General features: G+C 35.5%; 1 protein-coding gene and 1 non-coding gene across 2 annotated transcripts; one reads left to right on the top strand and one right to left on the bottom strand.

The window, feature by feature from the left end:
- Positions 1 to 3,629: 3,629 nt before the first annotated feature.
- Trnal-uaa lies at positions 3,630 to 3,712 on the bottom strand. Its single transcript has one exon. It is a non-coding gene; the product is annotated as a tRNA-Leu (tRNA).
- A 436-nt stretch (positions 3,713 to 4,148) lies between these two features.
- LOC117321285 (proteasome subunit beta type-3-like) lies at positions 4,149 to 12,335 on the top strand. The gene is made up of 6 exons (XM_033875761.1): positions 4,149 to 4,302; positions 7,184 to 7,368; positions 7,747 to 7,854; positions 9,556 to 9,733; positions 11,216 to 11,310; positions 11,739 to 12,335. The coding sequence occupies exons 1-6, from the start codon at positions 4,300 to 4,302 to the stop codon at positions 11,785 to 11,787; spliced, it is 618 nt and encodes a 205-aa protein (XP_033731652.1). The 5' UTR covers positions 4,149 to 4,299; the 3' UTR covers positions 11,788 to 12,335.
- Positions 12,336 to 22,831: the final 10,496 nt, after the last annotated feature.

Here is a 22,831-nt window from a genome sequence, read left to right as displayed (position 1 = left end):
AGGTAGCCGTCCTTGAATGACCTTAGCTGTTAATAGGAGGTTAAACAAAATAAACCAAACCAAACTCTCCTTCTCTCTCAGTGATATCTGATAAACGTTTTAATTTTATTTTGCCCTCTTATAGGCAAATGCTCAACTTCGTTGGATGGGGCAAAAGAGGCATCAAATACTCGTCATAGATGGAAGGGAATCAAGGTGCTTTACCAAAATTGTGAATGTCATGACCTTGGTATGGAACGCCAGAGCTGTCTTAGGTGATTAAATATGATTATATTCGGTGGTTATGTCTTTATATGATGTAGTTATACCATTATATGCGGTGCTTTTTACTTTATATTTGGTGGTTATGTCTTTATATGAGGTAGACACATCCTTATATTCGGTAGATACGTCTTTATATTCGGTAGACATAACCTTATGTTCGGTAGATATGTCTTTATATTAGGTAGATATGTCTTTATATTCGGTAGACATTTCCTTATATTCGGTAGTTATGTCCTTACATTCGGTAGATATGTCCTTATATTCGGTAGATATGTCCTTATATGCGGTGCGTTTCCCTTTATATTCGGTAGTTAAAATGAAACTTTATATTCGGTGCAAACTTCCTTATATGCTGTGCAAACTTCCTTATATGCGGTACAAACTTCCTTATATGCGGTACAAACTTCCTTATATGCTGTGCAAACTTCTTTATACTATGTGCAAACGTCTGTATGATGATGACCAAACCCGGAACTTTTTGAGTGGATGAATCCTACAACGACACCGTACAGAGAGCGTCAAAGCAACCCAGACTCCAGAAACTCCAAACAAAATCTTGCTTGAAGATTTGAAACGAACCATTTGAAACATGGTATATAATCATGAAATAATATGAATTAAGGCAAAGCCTTAGAAGAGCGCAGCTATAATCACCTGACTCGCCGTTAATCAAGAAGGAAACACAGGGACACGAGAATAACAGTCTAAGAACATGTACCACATTTTCAGATTTTTTTTTCTATATTTTTTTGGGGGGAGGGGAGAAGGAGGATGTTAATTTAAAATAATGACACAACGCATCTGCAAAATATGCTTCAAGTGAACATTTGCTATCTCAACATTTCTATCTTTATACTAAATACTTCATATCAAATATGTGTTTAATGTTGAAAATATCTTTCAAATATGACCAAGAAAAATTGAAAGTTATCACTTTTAGAAACATTACAAAATATTAATTGAAAGTTATCATTTTTAGAAACATAACAAAATATTAATGAGATGCATCTTAGTGATTCGAACTCCAAACCTTCGGGTTGATAATCGATCGTTCTACCATATAAACTATGCGGACTAACATGTGAAGTTTATGTTATCATTTAGAGTCAGTCTAGTTAATGCTAAAATCGAAATGTTTTATCATCTATGTTTTTCAATTTTTCTATACCAGCGCATCGGAGGACCACTTTTTAAAAATAGGATTTTAGTTGTCTTTTGGTATATAGAATAAAATTAGACATTGTAAAAGTTGGTCTTCCGATGCGCTCTATGTAAAATAAAATGATATGAATGCGGGAAAACTTCCCTCGAAAGTTGCAAATAACTCGATGATGCAACTTTACGGTCATTTTATGAAATATCCATTGCAACGAACAAACAAATTTTTCACAAATAATAATCTTTATTTGTTATAGATTTATGGTTTGTATTCATAAACTCAGTTTTTAACATTCATTTTTATTTTTTTTTTTTAAACGGTAACCGTTAGGTCGAAACATGCCAATATGCGCCATACCCCTTTAAACAACAATGAAAAATAACTTTTCTTCAAAATAGTTATACAGTTTAGGAAACTCTAGTATTTCATGATTATATACCATGTTTCAAATCTTCAAGCAAGATTTTGTTTGGAGTTTCTTGAATCTGGATTGCTTTGACGATTCATCCACTCAAACAGTTCCGGGTTTGGTCATCATCATACAGACGTTTGCACATAGTATAAAGAAGTTTGCACAGCATATAAGGAAGTTTGCACCGCATATAAGGAAGTTTGCACAGCATATAAGAAAGTTTGCACCGAATATAAAGTTTCATTTTAACTACCGAATATAAAGGGAAACGCACTGCATATAAGGACATATCTACCGAATATAAGGACATATCTACCGAATATAAGGATGTGTCTACCTCATATAAAGACATAACCACCGAATATAAAGTAAAAAGCACCGCATATAATGGTATAACTACATCATATAAAGACATAACCACCGAATTTAATCATATTTGATCACCTAAGACAGCTCTGGCGTTCCATACCTTGGGGTCTCACATTTGACCCTGTGGAATTCATTCTAACTTGGTTAACATTATCACCATGGGATGACGGTTGGATGGTATGTACAGGTTGGCCCTATACTGATCTCTGGGATTGATAGGCGGGACCAAAATGGCCAAATTGACTAGTATCTTTTTCTCGAGACACAAATAAGGTAGAATCAAATACTCTTCAAGTTGAGATGACAGTTTGGTGGTATGTACATGTTGGCCTTACTGGCAACCAGGGTCTGATTGGCGGGATCAAAAAGGGTCAAATTGATAGAAATATTTCCAAACTTTGGCGGCCTTTAACTGTAAGATTTCCTATGAATTTGACTTTGCCTAAATTTATTTGATTGCATAAATAGTACACAAAAGGATTTGACACAAGTCATCACAACTTATCAATATCCTCAGCGCAACACAATTATGCATATGCAAAACTTAGCAACGGCCAGATTATAATTAATCAGTATATAATAATTCTATTATAGTGTCTTAATTTTCAGAGCAGAAAAGGAAAGGAAATGATAGGGAAAGAGAGAGAGAAAGAAGCATACTTGTTGAAAAGAGAATAAACTGTAAAAGATAAGGGGCAGGCAGATGACATGAATATTATTCATGTATATTGAATTGTACATACATAAGGCTTTCGTAAGTAATGTTTCTAAACCATAATAGATTAATAGATGTTTAAGCATTGTATTTCTTTATACATAATATAATGGGCAATGAAATATAAAATGTTTTCCTTCCTCTGTACTATGTCCACTTCGACAGGACGGGCTGTCAGTTATTAAGATTGCTAACATTGTTACGAACACGACAATGTAAAATGTCCACTCTCCTTTTATCGAACCCTTTAAAACTTGTTCATATCAGGGTATAATAATTTACAAGGTTTTATCAGAAACTACATGTGATATACACAGTCTCTGGTTTGATTGATCTTTTAAAGTGTTACTATTTGTTTTTTACATAGACGCACAGCATCAAAAGTTCTTAAGACCACAACTATTAAATCCTAGCTAGATATATCTACCCGTGATTGGCAAACAATGATAAATAGCTTTAAATGAATCATTTAGGCCTATTGAAAGGAAATAGATTCAGTTAATCAGAGAATGGTATATATAATCTTCAATGTTAATGAAAACCATTATCTTGTACGACGACAAATTTAATTTCTTTGTGAAAATTTAGAAAAATAATGTAGTGTCTGTGGTTGAATTTCAATGATCTTCATCTATATGTCCTGCTACCATCTTTTTCTACTTTTGGTCTGAAGATTGTTCCAAATTCCTCAACGTTGTTCAGAAAAATACTAGTACGGGTGGGGTTCGAACCCACGCGGAGAGACCTCCATTGGAACTTAAGTCCAACGCCTTAACCACTCGGCCACCGTACTGCATGATGGGTAATTCACACACTGTTTATAAATTTATTTGTTTCACCAAATTGCATCATATGATAATTAGACCGCTAGTTTGAAAACTGTCAAATAAAGTTATAGGATCATATTGTACTTCCAGAAGTGATTTTTGTATTGGCGAAGTTTTATCTTAGATTTGCCACAGACCTAGCTTTGTAACGTTATTTTCTTTCTGTTGAATATTAAGAGTATGATGTGTTTGCTTTCATATCCTATACTATACTGTACTGTACTGTAGCGTTAACCAGAGCCGTATATGTGTGTGAGTGTACTTCTACGTTAGTTTCCAAAACTCCCCCAGTTAAAAATATAGAGAATAGGGATCGTATATAACGCGAAAGATTCTCACTTTTGGTTTTAGCAACAGTTGTAGGAATGTAATAACGACAGATGTATCAGGTTAGTAAACAGAGTTGTCTCCCTTCGTCGGTATTCTTCACCGCCATAGTGACTTGCATGTTGCCGGCAAGAGAAAAGGAGGAGTTCTCGAAAGATTTACCTGGACTATTGGATTCAGATATATTCCATAGTGACGAATTCAGAAATTTCAAAAGTTTTACACCATGGTTAGTTTATGAAAAATGATTTATGTTCAAACAAATGTAACCATGATCGTCATTTTGTTGCTGTGAAATGGGCCCACTTGCTACATGATATTTTACTTTTTGTAATTGGTCTCGACTTAGTTCGGCGAATAGGTTTCGTATCTCGCTGCATGATTGAACAGATATGATAATGATCTTAAACCGACATGGTGTCAGGACCAGAGGAAACTCGGGCTAGCCTTATGGTCTCGATCAGGAGCTACATGTACCAGTATTTTAGGAAATAATTGCAAATTTCCCCAACCTGGTAAAAGTGGAGGGTATAATGTCACCTTATTAGCTTAGGTTAGCTTCAATTTTCCTTTAGGTAGCAGTGTACAGTAAAAATGCCCAATTTTGAAAAATATGACATGTCTTAGATATGTAAACATTGCCAGTTAACCCTACATATAAACTCTAATAAAGTATATATATTTGTAATCTGTACAACATTTGCAATTTTAATACAGCTCTGAAGGATAAGTTAACTGATATTTTCTGTGATTTTTAGAGCTGTGAATACCATGGTAACAGCTTAAAAAATGCTCAAAAATTGCAAAATATTATGATATTTGACCCAAAATGACACAATTCTCTACACATTTTTTTTTCTGTAACCTATTTAAAATTAAATATCTCTATCCCAAAGACAGAATTAATCTTGTTTTGACATATGTTGTGAATTAAGTTTTTCCGATATCTCACCTTTACTGTGGGCATCCATTATTCGCTGTAGGCAAAACTAAATTTCCTGTGTAAACACACTTACGGAAAATCCGGAAATTTAAAATCCGGAACCAATTTATTAATTTTTGTTTTAACAAATGTGAAGCCTGTATGTACTTCTTCATACTGAATATACCAATTATAGTGTACATTTATTTTTTCATTTTTTATGCATATCATAATACAGGAGTTATTTGCTTAACAAAAAAATTGCCCATGGCCAGGCTGTCCTACTGTAGTGTGCTACCTTAGCATAGTAGTAGGAAGTTTGTCCTGTGAGCGAAAGGACGCTAGTTTGAGCCTAAGCGTGGGCAGGGTATTTTTCATTACTCCTTAGCCCGAGTTTCCTCTGGTCCTGACACCATGTCTGGTGTAGGGCTAGCTGCGATAACGTAGCTCTGGATGTCGGACGGACGGACAATTTCTGACAGATGGAGAGCAGTGTAGACAGGGTATAAATATTCGTTCTAGTGTAGGGCCAGAGCGCGCACTACTATATGAAATCTTGGAATTATCCAACACCGTTTGGTGTCGCTAAGAATCTGGTGTAAATACAATAGAATCGGGAGTGACATAACACCTACCTTACATACCGTATTTGATCTAATAAGGGCACATGCCCTAATAAGGGCGCCCCTACCTTTTTTCAAGGAAATAAAACATTTTGTCTATTCCTACAGATGACATGTCAGTGCAAAGAGCACCTGAAACTAATTAACACACATACAAATAATAACTTGCCATCTTTATTTGAAGATAAAGTAAAAGACTTCATTCTTGTTGATAAATAACTAAAAGACATTGTAAATCAATTATTAGTTCAAAGAAAACAATGTCTGATATGATCTGGGAAATCACCCGTGCCTATAAATAGAACACAAAAGAGTTCCATTTGAACAAAAATAGTGGAACACACGTTCTCTGGCCTTAAGATCAGTTGGCATGGTTTACAAGTTTACAGGAATATTCAAGTGATGTTTAAGCTTAATATATGATAATGAATAGATATCTTCATCTGGAATATTTTTATGACTGAATATTTTACCGTTTCCACAGCCTTGGGTATTCTGCTATAAGGTATAGTCTGTTTAATAAAACTTCAGAATAACTAATCTAAATAAGGGCACCCCCACTGTCAACTACCCAGGCCCTGCACCCTTATTAGGTCATATACGGTATATGGATAAATGAGATTTTTTTTTTACCCCAGAACACCCATTTAGTCCCACCTAGACGTTTTATTCCGTCCGTATAGACCCTCGCTTTACGCTAGTCAAAATTTCATACTGTTTACCCTCCATATTGTAAGTGATAGTACGACTAACCACCCGAATCGGAATGCAATGGACCTAAAAGATCACATATCAATTATTGCGTTTTTCTTCTTACATAGTTTAAATTAAGAAAATTAAGCTTATTATTTCCCAAAACCTGTTATATGCAATTCAAAAGTTCATGATTTATAAATTATAAGCGATAAAATATATAAAAATAAATGTTGTATTTTTTTTCTTTTTGTTCCATCGCGCACTGATTAGGGTAATTAGGCTGCACCCGACCTAAATAGTTAGCAATATGGCGTCGAGTCAAGTATGAAATTTTGACTAGCGTAAAGCGAGGGTCTATACAGACGGAAAAAACACTGAGGTGAGACTAAATGGATGTTCTGGGGTAAATAAACATCTCATTTTTCCATATATGTAAGGTAGGTGTTATGTCACTCCCGATTTTATTGTGTATATATATATATTACACCAGATTCTTAGCGTCACCAAATGGTGTCCGATAATTCCACGTTTTCATATATAGTAGTGCGCTCTGGCCCTACACCAGACATGGTCTACACCAGACATGGTGTCAGGGCCAGAGGAAACTCGGGCTAATTACTCCTTAAATCTTCCTATTACACATAAAGATGCAAATTGTAATAATGAGTCGGTGTGGATTTTACATAGTATTAAAATACAGTTTCTCTCATTCAGCTGATTGAGCATGCTTCTTTGGCTCAGAAGGTAGAGTTGTGGCTTATCACGCTGGAGATTCGGGTTTAATTTGTGTCAGGGGCATTCATGATCAACAACATCCAAATAATTATCAGTAAAAACATTGTGTTGACTCACCTTTGATTCTATTCTAGAGTATCCTTGAGTACAATGGTGCGGCTATCATTGCCATGAAGGGAAAGAACTGTGTGGCAATAGCTGCTGACAGAAGGTTTGGTATACAAGCTCAGACTGTTAGTACAAACTTCCAGAAAATGTTTGAGATGGGACCAAGACTATTCATTGGATTACCAGGTCTAGCAACAGATGTACAAACAGTGTATGTATCTATTTATATAGTTCTTGTTATATTTCTGTGTATTATACATTCTGACAAAAAAATATTGGACAATAATAATATTTTCTTGTTGTATATTCTTATTTCAGTATTTTTGTAAAAGTGATAAAAAAACCCAGTAGTAATCAAGATATATACATGTAATCCTGATTACTATATCTTTATTTATTTTACAATCTATAATGATTGATAGATACTACCGTATTCATACATTTATTTAACATGGCCTTACAAGGTTTCATATTGTTAAGTTCCCCATTTCTGAAAAAAAGTAATTTGACTTTCTTTCGTTTTTTTTTTTTATTTTTCATTTTGATTTTTGTGTCATACATGTATCATCTCAAAGAATTTTGTTTGCAGTGCTCAAAAATTACAGTTCCGTGTGAACCTGTATGAACTCAGAGAAAACAGAAGAATAAAACCAAAAACATTCATGAGCATGGTATCCAATTTGTTATATGAAAGGAGGTAAGTACTCCAATGATTTTGAATTGCCTGAATTGTTATGAATAAATTGAAACTATGCACATAGTGTAAGCGTGCTGATCATAATATAGTATTATGAACTCTTTGAAAAATTTGTTCTTGAATTGTATGGTCAGCAATATTGCTTAGTCAAACAATCTGCTTGCTAGTGACTGTTGAGCGAGAATAGGAAGAAGGTGTAAAATTTGAATTTGAATATTTGTTATTTTTATTTCGGATTTATTCAAAGTACGGTAAACCTCCGATTAATTCGAACAGGCGGATAGTTCGAACACACATTTTTTTCTAGAAAAACAATATTTTTTTAGCTAGTAATAGTTCGACCTCTGGCTGTTTATAACTGACACCATTTTGGATAGTTCGAACGTGTCAAATGAAGAACGTAAAGTAAGTTTTTTTTCCCCGTAAACTCCATTGAAAGCTCGCCACGACTCGGCCCCGATGACCAGACCAATGCCAACATTTAAATTTGATCAGCAAGCACGTTTAGCGCTAGGTTATTAGATTGTATGCGTGATCATTAGAATGCGTCTGTGATTTAATATATGCCACATATTTTAGCGTTAATTCAGGTTTTTTTTATATTCCAAAATACACCACGCACGAGACAGCTGATTGCAAATTTTGGCCCCGACAATGTATAAATAACATGCGATATTTGTATTCGTGCTGTATGGCAAACTAAGAAATCGTCCGTGTATTTTCACATATAACTAGTGTTAACTTAGCATTATGATTATCTAATTGTGACTGGACATATCTTAAGTATTGCCAATCAAAGTATTACCTGAAAACCTGCGACCTCACGCTAGGTAAGCAGGCCACGCGAGGTGTCGCTTGCGGTAAAGTTGAAAGGATCGGCTGCCTGATCGTGCTGAGTGACGTGAAGAGCATTCATATCAAGTCAAAACAATCTACAGGTGTCCCAATTAGTGATGGATAATTTTGCAGGTATCAACTATGTTTGGTAGATGATACGACTGGGCATATTTAAAAGCAGACATGTTGATGTTCTGACCTAATTTTACCAACATATATCGCCTATTTTTACAGTAGTGCTTTCATAAACGCAACAGGTTATGTAGACTGCTTTAGATGTATTAAAGAGACCATTTATCACAATAATATAGCGATAGTTTTTGATTCAGATAAAAAATATAACCATGCAAAGATTATACTGTACAAATGTTTAACTTTTGTGTCACAATGAAACGTGTACGGTACTGTTTTGGGCCTACTGTAGCTACGCATTAACCGAGCGGCTTCGCGCAATAACCATCATAATTATCGTGAAATGAAGAACGTTTACGATCAATTAACATTGAATTAAATAAAATACTATCATTTTACTAACTTATAAATGTGCCATTGTTCAGACCGCCGTTGTTACGTATCAGATTTACGATGGATGTGTTTGTGTCTAATTATTTCACTCTGCCGAGATTTTCGCCGATATTGACTCGAATAGTTCGAACTCACACTTATTTTCTGAAGCATAATTTTGAATAATTCGAACTGGTTCGTTAATATGTATTTAATTTTGTTCGAACTAACTGGAGGTTTACCGTAAGAAGATTTGTTATATTATGCATTTTGTAGTATCCTTAAGTAAAATTTGCCAGGAAAACAATTAAATGAAATCATCAGGTTCCAGAGTCGTATAATTTTTGTTTCCTACTCCAGGTTTGGCCCTTATTTTGTTGAACCTGTAATAGCTGGTCTTGACTCAAAGACAGGTGAACCATATATTGCCTCAATGGATCTGATTGGCTGTCCTATGGTGACAGAGGAATTTGTTGTAAGCGGAACCTGCTCCGAACAGATGTACGGCATGTGTGAATCACTATGGAAACCAGACATGGTGAGTTACTGGGTGTGAATCACTCTTGAAACCAGTTATGGTGAGTTATTGGGTGTGAATCTCTATGGAAACCAGATTTGGCTTAGTTATTTGGTCGCATGTGTGAACCTGATAAAAAGCTCCTGGAATTGAACCAATATTTAAGATTGGTTACAGACCCTCAGGAAGATTGATAATATATCATCGCCTGAAAGTTAAAAAGGCTAATTTCCAGAATTTTTACAATTTTGCAATATAGATGAAGTGCCTGATTAAGTTATTTAACACTTCACTGACTATAATTGCATAAACATGACATGGCTACAACACACTTAATTCTGACAATAATGTAAGAATTGTTCTTGACAAATAGGTTATGCCTATTTAATATCAGCTCATTAAACATCAAAACAATATATACTTTATGTTTCCGATTATCTGTGCTCCACTTCATGCTACAACATCAATATTTTGTCTTAAACATCAGAAGATGATCATGGGATTAAAAGAATCGCATCTATTCATTTCTCAGCTATCTCATAACATGTACAAAAATACAGTCTTATAACGGGGGTGGTCTTTGTTGAGAGTTTTGTCATCTGAGTGATGTCAGTGAGGTCAATGATCACACAAGCTAGTACATATTACATTATATACATAGACGATTCATTATGTTAAGTTAAAATGTGTTTTTCAATGTTCTCTGTCAGTAATGTTTTGAATTTGGTTTACTTGTTGCATGTGTAGTATTGAAAGAAAGTCAGCATGACCCTTGACGTTTAGCAATTTGAGAAGACAAATCTGCTTTTCACAGAAGTAAAAAGTGTCAAAACATGTCCAGATTTAAAACTGATTGTGGGAGTCAAAAGCCTACTCTCAGTAATCTACTGAAATAGAAAAAACCTGTGCTGTTAAATATGATATTCATTTCAAAATTTTCAGAGAGTTATGTCCCTTTTCATAGTTAAGAGAATAACGTTTATACTTCTAAAGTTTTGCATTAATCTTCTTGAAACTGCCATGTACATTTAAAGCATGCATATTCGTTTGCTATGTAACTCATTTTAACCCACCATCATCAGATGAAAAAAGATGACTGAAAAGTGGCCCTTTTGAATTTTGACAGTTGAAGATTGTTATCGCTTTTTCTCATAAATTATTCATGGACCTTTGTTGAATTACATATGTAGGTTCCTCTTGTATTATTCGAAGCTGTTGCTTGTATTTCTCATTGAGGTCTTGATTGATCTTTCTCAGATTTCATATGTAGGTCACCCTTGTTTTCAAGTGATTAAAAGGGAAGAAGAGAAAAAGTAGAGAAAAGATCAGTTTAACAGAGATCCAAAAAAGGTCATTTGATGATAGACACCAATATCCTTCTGGGATCTCTTGTTCAATAAACCTTTGAAGAAAGAAGATAATTATTGTAACCAAAATATAGCGCTGTCTGGTAAAGGTTTTTGATTAGGTAATTCAATGTGTATACTTATTTGTAAATGACAGGGACCTGAGCAACTGCTGGACACAATATCACAAGCTTTACAGAGTGCTGTAGATCGAGATGCAGTGTCAGGCTGGGGCTGCATGGTCCACATCATGTAAGTATCTTCTTTCTTACCAGTGATATATCCCTTGTATTAGAAAAAGGTTATTGTTTTCTCTGGATGTACTGTGGAATGTTTCTATTATCTGAGGTTTATGATATTGTCCATTAACTTCACAGTAACAATAACATACTATGATGACTTGAAGTATGATTTAAAAAAAAAAACCACAAATTTAAAACTATCCATGTTCTGGTTAAGAACAATCTGAAAACGATTCCACTTCTTATGTCTGATAATTTGTCATGGAGCAATTTAGATTTTATTTGGCAAAGAAATAACATTTCTTGGTCACAAAATCAGTAATGTTATATCAGTCTTAAATTTCAGTTGCCCTATCTACATAATATGTTAAAAAAAACTATATTTTATTTGTTGTTTTATGAGCATATTTAAAGATGATGTGTTTGTATGTTTTTCAGAGAGAAGGACAAGGTCACAACAACAGAACTAAAGGGAAGAATGGACTAACTGTGATTATCATATGTACACATTTCATAGACATTTCACTATTATAACATGTGTCTGTTATTTACCCATGATGGCCGACCTGTGGACAAACTCTTAATTCACTACTTCCAAGGATGGTTCCATGTGAATTAATTAAAAGGATAAACAGACTTGTCAGCAGACATTGTCAAACACTTCTTCTTTCTTCTAAAATGTTAACAATTATCTATATGACATGAGAGTATTTATTTCTCAGTGGATCACATATGTTTTCCCTTTGTGGTCATAATAACAGAATGAAAAGCATCATTTGGTGTGCGTATGTATATCAAAATTTGCAAATTAAAAACAAATTGAACATGAAATAAGTGAAATGTTTGCACAGACAGAGAAATCTCGACACACTATAACGGAGGAACCGTGCACAAACATAAAGTGCTAGCACAGTAAATAGTGCACGACATGAAAAAATGTCTTCATCATTGACAGAACTTTTATGTATGGTTGGTGAACACATGTTAATTACATTAGAATGAATCTGTGTATGCAAATAAATATTTGTCATTTAATTAGATTGTTTGGATTTTATACCATCGCATGGTAAGGTATTGTCAGTTAGCATGTTAGCAATCGCTCAGTTGCTATCATTTATTAAAATGAGTGGTGTAACGATTCACTGATGCATTGGATCGCAGTGTGGTGCATCGATGCATCGTCTATCTTTGATACTTGAAAATGTGTAGTTATCTCCCTTGACCAAGGTTAGGTTACGTTTTGTAGTAAAAGATGTGGCTGACAAGGCTGTTCTAGTGGCTTATAAAGCTGCCTGTTAGAGTTCTTTCAAATCCAAATTATTCAAATTCAAGAACGCTTTGAGGTACTCTCATATTCCGGAAATACCACAAACAAAACATGACTACTGTACAATGGAATATCAGACATCTGATAGGTCACCAGCTTCTCATATATTGCGATACATATCGTATCGTGACCCCTGTATCGCAATACAAATCATATTGCTATCCCCCTTGCGATACTCCGCTCTAATCAAAATGTTTTAAAATTAATTTTGATTCAGCCATACTGATGTTAAACCATATTATTTTTGAATGAGTTTCTTTTTGGGGAATTCGACACAGAGGTCTAGGTTAAAGTTTATATACAGCCTGCATTTGACGAAACAAGTCACAAGGTCAAGGTCACATTAGTCAAAATGTGTTTCTCTTATAGGCTGATGGATATTTTGTTTTGACTTTTTGAAGCAAAGCAGTTCAGCATTAATCAAGAAACCATGGAATCGGGTGAGCTTATGCCTTACCGTGCCGTACCGTACCGTGCCGTCCGTCGTCCCTCCGTCCATCAAACAATTGACTTCTTCTTCATAACCGCTGATCAGAATTTGAATTTGGTCAGAAGCATCCCTATGGGTAGGGGACTCAAAATTGCACAAATGTTGGGGCTGACCCCTTGGGGGCCTCTAGGGCGGGGCCAAAAGTTTCAATTTGGCTATATTGATATAAATGACTTCTCTGAAACTGAGCAATGGATATCACTTAAATTTGCCTGGTAGCATCACTATGGGTGAGGATTCAAAATTGTACAAATGATGGGGCTGACCCCCCAGGGGCCTGAGGGGTGGGGCCAAATGTGGTCAATTGGGTTATTGATATAAACGACTTCTTCTCTGAAACAGAGCCATGGATATCGCTCATATTTGTCTGGAAGCATCACTATTGGATGGGGCTTCAAAATTGTACAAATGATGGGACTGACCTCCAGGGGCCTGAGGGGGGCCCAAATGTGGTCAATTGGCTATATTGTTATAAACGACTTCTTCTATAAAACCTAGCAATAGATATCACTCATATTTCCATGATAGCATCACTATGGGGAAAGTATTCAAAATTGTACAAATGGTTGGGACCTTACCCCCTGGGAGCCAGAGGGGCGGGACATAAATGGGCCAATATAGCTGTACTGATATAAATGACTTCTTCTCTGAAACTGAGCAATAGATATCACTCATACTTCCATGATAGAATCACTATGAGGATAGTATTCAAAATTGTGCAAATGGTGGAGACCTAACCCCCATGGGGGCCAGAGGGGCGGGGCCAAAAGAGGTTGATTTGTCTATTGATATAAAAGACTAATGAAACCAAGCAGTTGATATTGGTTATTTTTGCCAGGTAGCATCACTATGAAATGGGGATTCAAAATTGAACAAATAGTTTGGCTTACCCCCGGGGGCCTGAGGGACGGGGCCAAAAGTGTTATATGGCTTGATTGATATAAGCAACTTCTCTTTCTCTGGAACTAAGCAATGTATGACATTGATATTTCAGTGGTAATATCCCTAGGTGGCTGGGATTCAAAATACAAATGCTTGGGCTGACCCTCCAAGGGGCCTGAGGGGTTGGACAAAAGGGAGCAATTTGGCTGCATTGCTAAAAACGTCCTCTTGTATTTTAGAAACCGTTGAGATCCCCACCCCATAACCATATATAGCATTGCTGGGCATCAAGAGATAAACAATATCTTGTTATAAAAATAAGCCCTGGGGTATTTCCAAACACCTAAAGACTAAGTTTGTTTGTTATATCTGAGACCATTGAGATCCCCACCCCATAACCATATATAGCATTCTAGGGCGTCAAGAGATAAACAAAATAATGATGGAAAAATAAGCCCTGGGGTCTTTCCCCACCCCTAAAGACTTAGTTACTTTCTTATATCTGTGAAACCATTGAGATCCCCACCCCATAACCATAAATAGCATTGCTGAGCATCAAGAGATAGACAAAATGATGATTGAAAAATAAGCTCTGGGGTCTTTCCCCACCCCTAGGGACTCGTTTTTTTTGTTTTTTTTTTTAAATTTGTTATATGTTTAAAACCATTGAGATCCCCACCCATAACCATATATAGCATTGCTTGGCATCAAGAGATAAACAATATCCTGTAATAAAAATAAGCCCTGGGGTCTTTCCCCACTCCTACAGACTTAGTCCCTTTGTTATAATTCTTTTGAAACCATTGAGATCCCCACCTCATAACCATATATAGCATTGTTGGCCATCAAGTGATAAACACAACCACATTGTTGAAAAGGGGCCCTGGGGTCTTTCCCACCTCTAGGGACATAGTTCTTTTGTTATATCTTTGAAACCATTGAGATACCAACCCTATAACCATAAATAGCATTCTTGGGCATAAAGAGATAAACACAATCATGTTGTAAAAATAGGCCCTAGGATCTTTCCCCACCCCAAGGGACTTGGATTCTTTGTTATATCTTTTGAAATCATTGAGATCCCCACACCATAACCATATATAGCATTGTTAGACATCAAATTAAGCTGTTAACATTATTTTGAAGTTTGATCAAATCAACCAGATGAGCGATACAGGCCCTCTGGGCCTCTTGTTTTCACTGTATAGTTGGTATGCTGAATCAATGCAGCTGGAGAGGTTTAGCAGTTATGATGATTAAATTACAAGGCATATATACCTGTATTTCTAAACTTAAAGGTACAGTTACACGATCAAATATAATGGTGTACGACTACCCTTAATTCAAGTACATTAGGATGTATGATTAAGGAGTTTGGGATTACAGTTTTAGCCCACCATCATCACCAACATCAAATGATGGGCTATTCAAATTATCTTTAATCAGTTGTATGTTAACCATATTTATAGCAAACAGTTTCTGTTTTCACTATTTATTGGAAAGTACCAAAAGGATATTTCTCAGATTTCTTAGTCCCTAATCTTTTAAATCACTACTAGTCAAGAGCAACTGAAAGGATTTTTATGAAATTTGATCTAGAGTATTATTTGGCAAAGGAGATGTATAAATGAAGGATGTTGCACTCCTTGGGCAAGAGAAAAGGGGCCCAATAGGGGGAATTTATCAAAATATAGCAACCATCATTAGATGGTGGGCTATTCAAATCACCCTGTGTGGGTGGTCCTGTCATCCATCCGTCCATAAACAATTCTTGTTATCGCTGTTTCTTGAAAAGTACTGTAGGGATATTCCTAAAACTTCATGTTTAGGTTCCCCTTGGTCCTTAGATGTGCCAATTGAATTTAGATTTTTGATCAGAAAAACAGGTTGCCATCTTGGATTTTGAGAATTGATGGTTTTTATCGAGATTTCTTGAAAAGTACTGGATGGATATTCCTTGAACTTCATGTATAGGTTCTCCTTGTCCCTTGTGCCAATTCAATTTAACAGGCAGCCATCTTGGATTTGGAAAATTGAAGTTTGTTATCGCTATTTCTTCGATGTGTCTCAAACTTTACATGTAGGTTCCACTTGTTCATGTTATCAGATTATTAAGAGAAAAAGGAAAGAAGACCAAATAGAGAGAAGACCAGTCTGTCGTAGAACTAATAAAATCATTCAATTGTTGACGCCAAAATCACTCTGGGATCTCTTTTTTTTCTTTTTTGTTGTTTTTTTTATGTTTTTTTTTCATAAATGGCATAATTTTGTCTATATTTGAAATTTAACTGAAAATAGAGTATTTTATCACATAATTACAGGAATATCCAGACTAGTGATGCAGGCCTTCTGGGCCTCTTGTTACTGCTATGTAATACTAGATATAAGATGTTTTTGTGTAGCACGGTTAATCTTGCTTGATAGAAGTTAATACAATGTTATTCTACGACTCAAGCTATTAATTGATGCAAAAGGTTTCAACAATGATAACGCATCTATTCAGGAACATATATATCACCTCGACACAGAATTAACAACGCAATAAAAATCCAAAATCTGATAAAACTGGTGGTAGAATGATTTCACATAATGTACATTTTTATCACATGTATTAGTCTGCGTCATTAACGTAGGTAATGTCCTCAAATGGAGTACATGTGTAAATAGGACATTAGTTTCAATACGTATTTGAAAACATTAACATAAATGAAATTCTGCCATATAAAAACTGTTGGCCTACATCAAGATATTAATAACTTTTGAGTTTTAACTGTAGTTTTGTCCTTTTTCGAAATTTTCCAATTCGAGTGTGAGATTAAGCTTAAATATAAATGTTTATAATTCTTAATCTTATGCCTCCGAGCAGTATATGTTGACAATTAAAAAATACTTATATGTAAGTGAATCTCTAATCCACGGCTGAAACGGATTTGTTATTTGAATCCAATCGTCAAAATGTCAATAAAAAGAAACATAATTTAAACCTAAAAAACTGAATCCCCAATCCGCTGCTGGCAGCGGATTCGTTATTCGATATCCCGAATCACATATAATAAGAAAAATACTTATATGTAAGTGAATCTCTAATCCACGGCTGAAACGTATTTGTGATTTGAATCCAATCGTCAAAATGTCAATAAAAAGAAACATAATTTAAACCTAAAAAACTGAATCCCCAATCCGCTGCTGGCAGCGGATTCGTTATTCGATATCCCGAATCACATATAATAAGAAAAATACTTATATGTAAGTGAATCTCTAATCCACGGCTGAAACGTATTTGTTATTTGAATCCAATCGTCAAAATGTCAATAAAAAGAAACATAATTTAAACCTAAAAAACTGAATCCCCAATCCGCTGCTGGCAGCGGATTCGTTATTCGATATCCCGAATCACATATAATAAGAAAAATACTTATATGTAAGTGAATCTCTAATCCACGGCTGAAACGGATTTGTTATTTGAATCCAATCGTCAAAATGTCAATAAAAAGAAACATAATTTAAACCTAGAAAACTGAATCCCCAATCCGCTGCTGGCAGCGGATTCGTTATTCGATATCCCGAATCACATATAATAAGAAAAATACTTATATGTAAGTGAATCTCTAATCCACGGCTGAAACGGATTTGTTATTTGAATCCAATCGTCAAAATGTCAATAAAAAGAAACATAATTTAAACCTAAAAAACTGAATCCCCAATCCGCTGCTGGCAGCGGATTCGTTATTCGATATCCCCAATAACGAATAACGAATCCGCTGCTAACTTCAGCCCGCTGACAATTTATTGTACGTAATATCGAATGTTAATATCGCTCTAGTGAGGTAACACCTAAAAGGATGTCACAGACGCAATGAAGTGTATAGGACAATAACTCCGTCCATTACAAACACGAGATAATTAGTGTCCGTCTAGAGTTTTGTTTTCGAGTCGTTGTCTGGTCCCTGTAGTTTTCCTCCTATCCTATTACAAGCTTTAAACAAATCTGATTTGTGTCCGATCAATTGAATATAATTATAAATTGTGTACCGGTTATCTTGTAATAATAATGACTAGAACACTGACAGGTCTGCAAGGGCCCCAGTGTGTGGCAAAAATCATCAAAATCCCATTTAGATTGAGGTTTGACGTTTGGACATTATACATACATGTGCAATCATGTGACTCGTCTCCATCCACCTTCATATTTGCTAAGCTAACGGAAATGAACTGGTATCAATCTCATTTGTTAGTTTTGGTTGGTTTGACTTAAATACCTGCCCAACTAAGAGTCAAGGACATAGTCTGAGATCCACTTTGTCCTTAAGCTTTGGACCCAGATGACCTTGACATTTGACGATTTCGTGTATAATTTGTTTAATAATGTCTTTTCAAAATGTTCATCAGTAAAAAAAAATACCTTGACTTATGACCCAGCCACGTTGACCTTTGATCTAGTGACCTTGAGCCAGTTTGTTTCAATTCTGAACGACATTGCTTTATAGTGTCATAACAAAATGTGCATCACTCAAAATTTGACCTTTCGCCTTGGACATAGCGACCTTGATCTCTGACCTGACGACCTTGACCTTGGATCAATTGATGCACCCATTTTAATAGAAATGTAATTAAAGAGTTATGAAAGTCAGAAGCAATGATCCGTAACAAGCTGTCCGCTGATCCCATTTTATTGAAAACCAATTAAAGTTCTTGCTGCAATAAAATAAATTACAACACGCCTTAGTCGTACAATCTATCTAAAATCAATTGAAAATAATCGTTTTACCCAAAATTAAAACCAAATAACACTTCCTTTGAAAGTTTTTAATGGGTACAGGGTGATAACCTGGTAAAATAAAACAGGATTCAGTCTATATTGGTTATGAGATACCCAATTAGTAATTTTAGTTTCGTTATCAAACATTGACTAATTCATTTAACGTTATGCTCATAAACCCGCTGGAGCAAGTTAATCCATTTTAATCATCTTGGATGAAAAATAAGGTGCAAGGAAAGTTAAAGTTTTAAATTGTGTTTTTATGTGGTTAAAGCAAAGCTTAATCAAGCATAATAAAGCACTTTTTGAACGTCTTTTTCTCAATAACCAAGTGTAGCATGCTGGGGTGAATTCTATTCAAATCACAGGCGTCAAATATTCTAACATTTTACAACGACTTCTTCTCGATAACCAAGAGACCTAGAGACCTGATATTCAATATGTAGCATGGTGAGGTAAAAGACTACCAATATATGACCTTGGCCTACATTCAATGTCACAGGGGTCAAATACGCTTATATATCTTAAGGTTACATGGTCCTCTAAGTTAAATGGGCATAGCTAGGGATCAAGCGTAACCTACACAAACATATCCTTGTGTTCTTCTCAGGAAGTGGCAATAATGAGGATTGTATATAGACTGACGGACCATCTAAATTGGTCTGATTTGGAAAATAAAATGACCGACAGGATGATTTTGGCAGTTTAAGATTGTTATCTCTATTTCCAGAGAAGTGCTAGAAGGATTATGTAGGTCCTCCTTGGTTCCTGGTAGTGTCCATTCAACTTTGAGTCTGATTGAGAAAACAAAATGGCCGACACCTTGTTGTGCCAACTCAACTTTGAGTCTTATCGAGAAAACAAAATGGCCGATACCTGGTTGTGCCCACTCTACTTTGAGTCTGATCGAGAAAACAAAATGGCCGACAGGCGGCCGTATCGAATTTTAAGACTATAACACGAACACACTTCGAGCTCCCAAAACACAGACATACACTACACACATACATCTCGCACACATTGGATACCGTCCTTAAGTGACGTAGCTGTTGTTAGGACGTTAAACAATGTAAATTAAATCCAACCAAATTTGAATCACTACTTAAGCGTGCTCAGTTTTGAGACTGATAGGGAATATGAAGTTTACAGTTGAAATTTATTATAGCTATTTTTCATTTTTCTTAGATTATTCGTTGGTTTCATCATTATGTAGGTTATCTTTTTTCTCCAATTAAGAGGCCAACCCCGAGGATGATCCGAAGGGGGGGGGGGGGGGGGGGTCTTGTACAGTAAAGATCAGTCTTCCATAGAACCAATAAAGATATTTCAATGGCGGGCCCCAAAACATCTTTGGAGTAGACTGAAGTGGCTATTTCAAAACAGATCTTAAGAGTTATTTAAATGTACTTCGTAAGTTCCTTCTCTCTTTTGTATTTCATTTTCAATTTACAAGTTGTAGGGACTGATCAGTAGACAAAAAGTACATGCAGCCATATTTTATGATTATTGATAGCACAGATTGTGAGTGAAGTATAGAAATGTGCGAACTTAGATTGAACCAATCAACATCATTCAATGGGTGACGCCAAGATCTTTCAAGGATTGGCCGGGGCTCGATTCCCTGGTAGGACGAGGAAAGGTGTGGCGTCACCTGCCCAACCACGTGGTTTTCCCCGGTTACTGCGGTTTCCTCCCACAATATACTTCTCGCGTACTTCCATCCGGGCTAACAAGCGTGATTAATATCACGTAAAATAATATTCACATTTAATTAGGAATTTTGGGAAATTTTCCGAATACATTTGAAGCTGAGAAACAGCGTATACATTCCTGAAAGAACATAGGTTTTTTTTAGTTATTGCTCCCAACGAACTAGCCAGAGCTTCATCTGGCCCTGATACCAGATATGGTGTCATGGCCAGAGGAAAATCGGGCTACCAACGTACTAAAGCAAACATGTTTTTATGCCATATCACTGAATTCATGTAAACACGTCAAAGATGCCATACCTGTCGATCTCTATTAGATCATTACTCTCCAAGTGAAAACAACACATTAATAGCATCCAAAAATAACCAACCCTAAACAAATACGCACAAACACATTATTTATGTCGTTAGGTGTAATATATAGATATACACTGAACTGGGGTCATCTTGTTTACATCTAATTTACTTGTATATGACAGACAACCGAACGAGAAAGACAAATTCTCCTGGATACTAATATGTATAAAACAGTTAGTATTTATATGATTCAAACATGGGAATGACTTCCGCAGGAGGAAGAAACATTCTCCCAATGCGAATAATACAAAAATGAGAATGAATTCCGTAGGAGGTAAAAAAAAATCTCCCAATGCGAATATGTATGAAACAGATAGTATTTACTGGATACACAAATAGGGATGACTTCCGCGGGGAGTAGAAAAAAATCTCTCAAGGCGAAATGTAAGAAACACTTAGCATTTATCTAGCACAAAAATGGGGATGACCAACGATTGATTGAGGGAATTTGTAGGAAACATTTAGCATTTACATATGTGTATCCGATACAAAGGGGGTCTAACGAATGAGCTGGATATATCCTCCCAGGGTATCTTCGGGCGACAGCAAATACACGGTTGATCTGGAACAAGGTGCTAAATGTAGCGTATACTCAGAGGAACTGTTTAAAGAATCACTGCTTTGTTGTATAGAATGCATTTAATATATTTTTAATTTGGCAAACAAGTGATTTCAATTTGAAAAAAAAATTAAAGAACCACTGCAGAGTTGAAAAGAACGCATTTAATAGATTTCTTTCTTTGGAAAGCAAGTTATTTCAATTAAAAAAAACAATCACTACAGAGCCGAATAGAATGCATTTAACATATTTTTATTTTGGCAAGCAAGTTATTTCAATTAGAAAATTTAGAGAATCATTGCAGAGCTGAATAGAATGCATTTAATATACAATGTATTTTTACTTTGGCAAGCAAATTATTTCAATTAATAGATTTAAAGAATCATTGCAGAGGTGAATAGAATGCAAATAACAAATGACAATTATAAAGCATAGAATCAATTATCGTACTTCGTGCTGATACTAACCTATAGACAATAGCGGATATATACTAGGAAAACCTACGGGTATATCTATATCATAACGGGTTAAATAATGATTAACTAACCTAACAATATCTTTTAGTGCCGATGAAAAGTCGAAAATGGAACCTCGTTGAAAACTGACCCGGGGTCGGTTTTCAACGTTGAATATTGACCCTGAATGCCGTTGGAAAGTGAACCATCAGCGCATTCTTCACTCCGACCCGTGAAATATGGACCCCGTTAAAAAACTGACCCCATTGTGTCATGCAGCTCGACACACGACATTCAACATTGAGAAATAGATGTTGTGTAGCGCGTCGTACGAAATATGACATCCAGATTTTGAATGTTGTGTAGCACGACATACGATATTCAGATTTTGAATGTAAGGTAGATTCATCTGAATGTAATCACTGGCCAACGCGGGAACGTTTGAATGTCGTGTAGCTCGACATACGACACATCGTATTTTGTGACTATGGGGGACATAAATGGCCACAATAATGGGGTCCTTTCTGATATGTCAGTGTTCTAGTTACATTTCGTTAGATATCTCTTGACATTTTTCAATTTGTTTATGTTAATTAGATATTTGTTTTGTGCTGTTGGTGCCAGTTTGTGTCTCTTTTTTTGTGACCAGTTGTGTTACGATATTGGTGGTAGAGTATCTTTAAATTCATGATTTTATTCTTTTTGTTTATTTATTTATTTTCAATGTATTTATATGTTTAGTTTCATTTGGTAGACTAATCTCTGTGTGCGTTTCCATCAGGTGATGTCTACCCATAACAAGCAAAACCGAACCTGAAGTAAATTTTCCCAAGAAGATCCAAATCCTTTTAAAGACAATTTTCCAGGCGTATTAGTGTTTGATGGTGATTTCCCAATAAAAATACGACAATTCTTCTAAAGTGCAATACAATCCAACAGACGAAAAACAGAAAGAAGAATGAGCATACATACATAGTTGTATGTGTTAGTTGC

Source organism: Pecten maximus, unplaced genomic scaffold, assembly GCF_902652985.1.
Source record: "Pecten maximus unplaced genomic scaffold, xPecMax1.1, whole genome shotgun sequence".
Taxonomy (NCBI): Eukaryota; Metazoa; Mollusca; class Bivalvia; order Pectinida; family Pectinidae; genus Pecten; species Pecten maximus.
The sequence above is the reverse complement of the archived record's forward strand: the minus strand, read 5'-3'. Positions and strand labels throughout refer to the sequence as shown.

Bases quoted from the DNA above. Each gene is read 5' to 3' on its own strand.
- LOC117321285 (XM_033875761.1), top strand. The intron at 7,369-7,746 runs GTATGTATCTAT...TTTTGTTTGCAG, and splicing joins GCAACAGATGTACAAACAGT to TGCTCAAAAATTACAGTTCC. The intron at 9,734-11,215 runs GTGAGTTACTGG...TGTAAATGACAG, and splicing joins CACTATGGAAACCAGACATG to GGACCTGAGCAACTGCTGGA.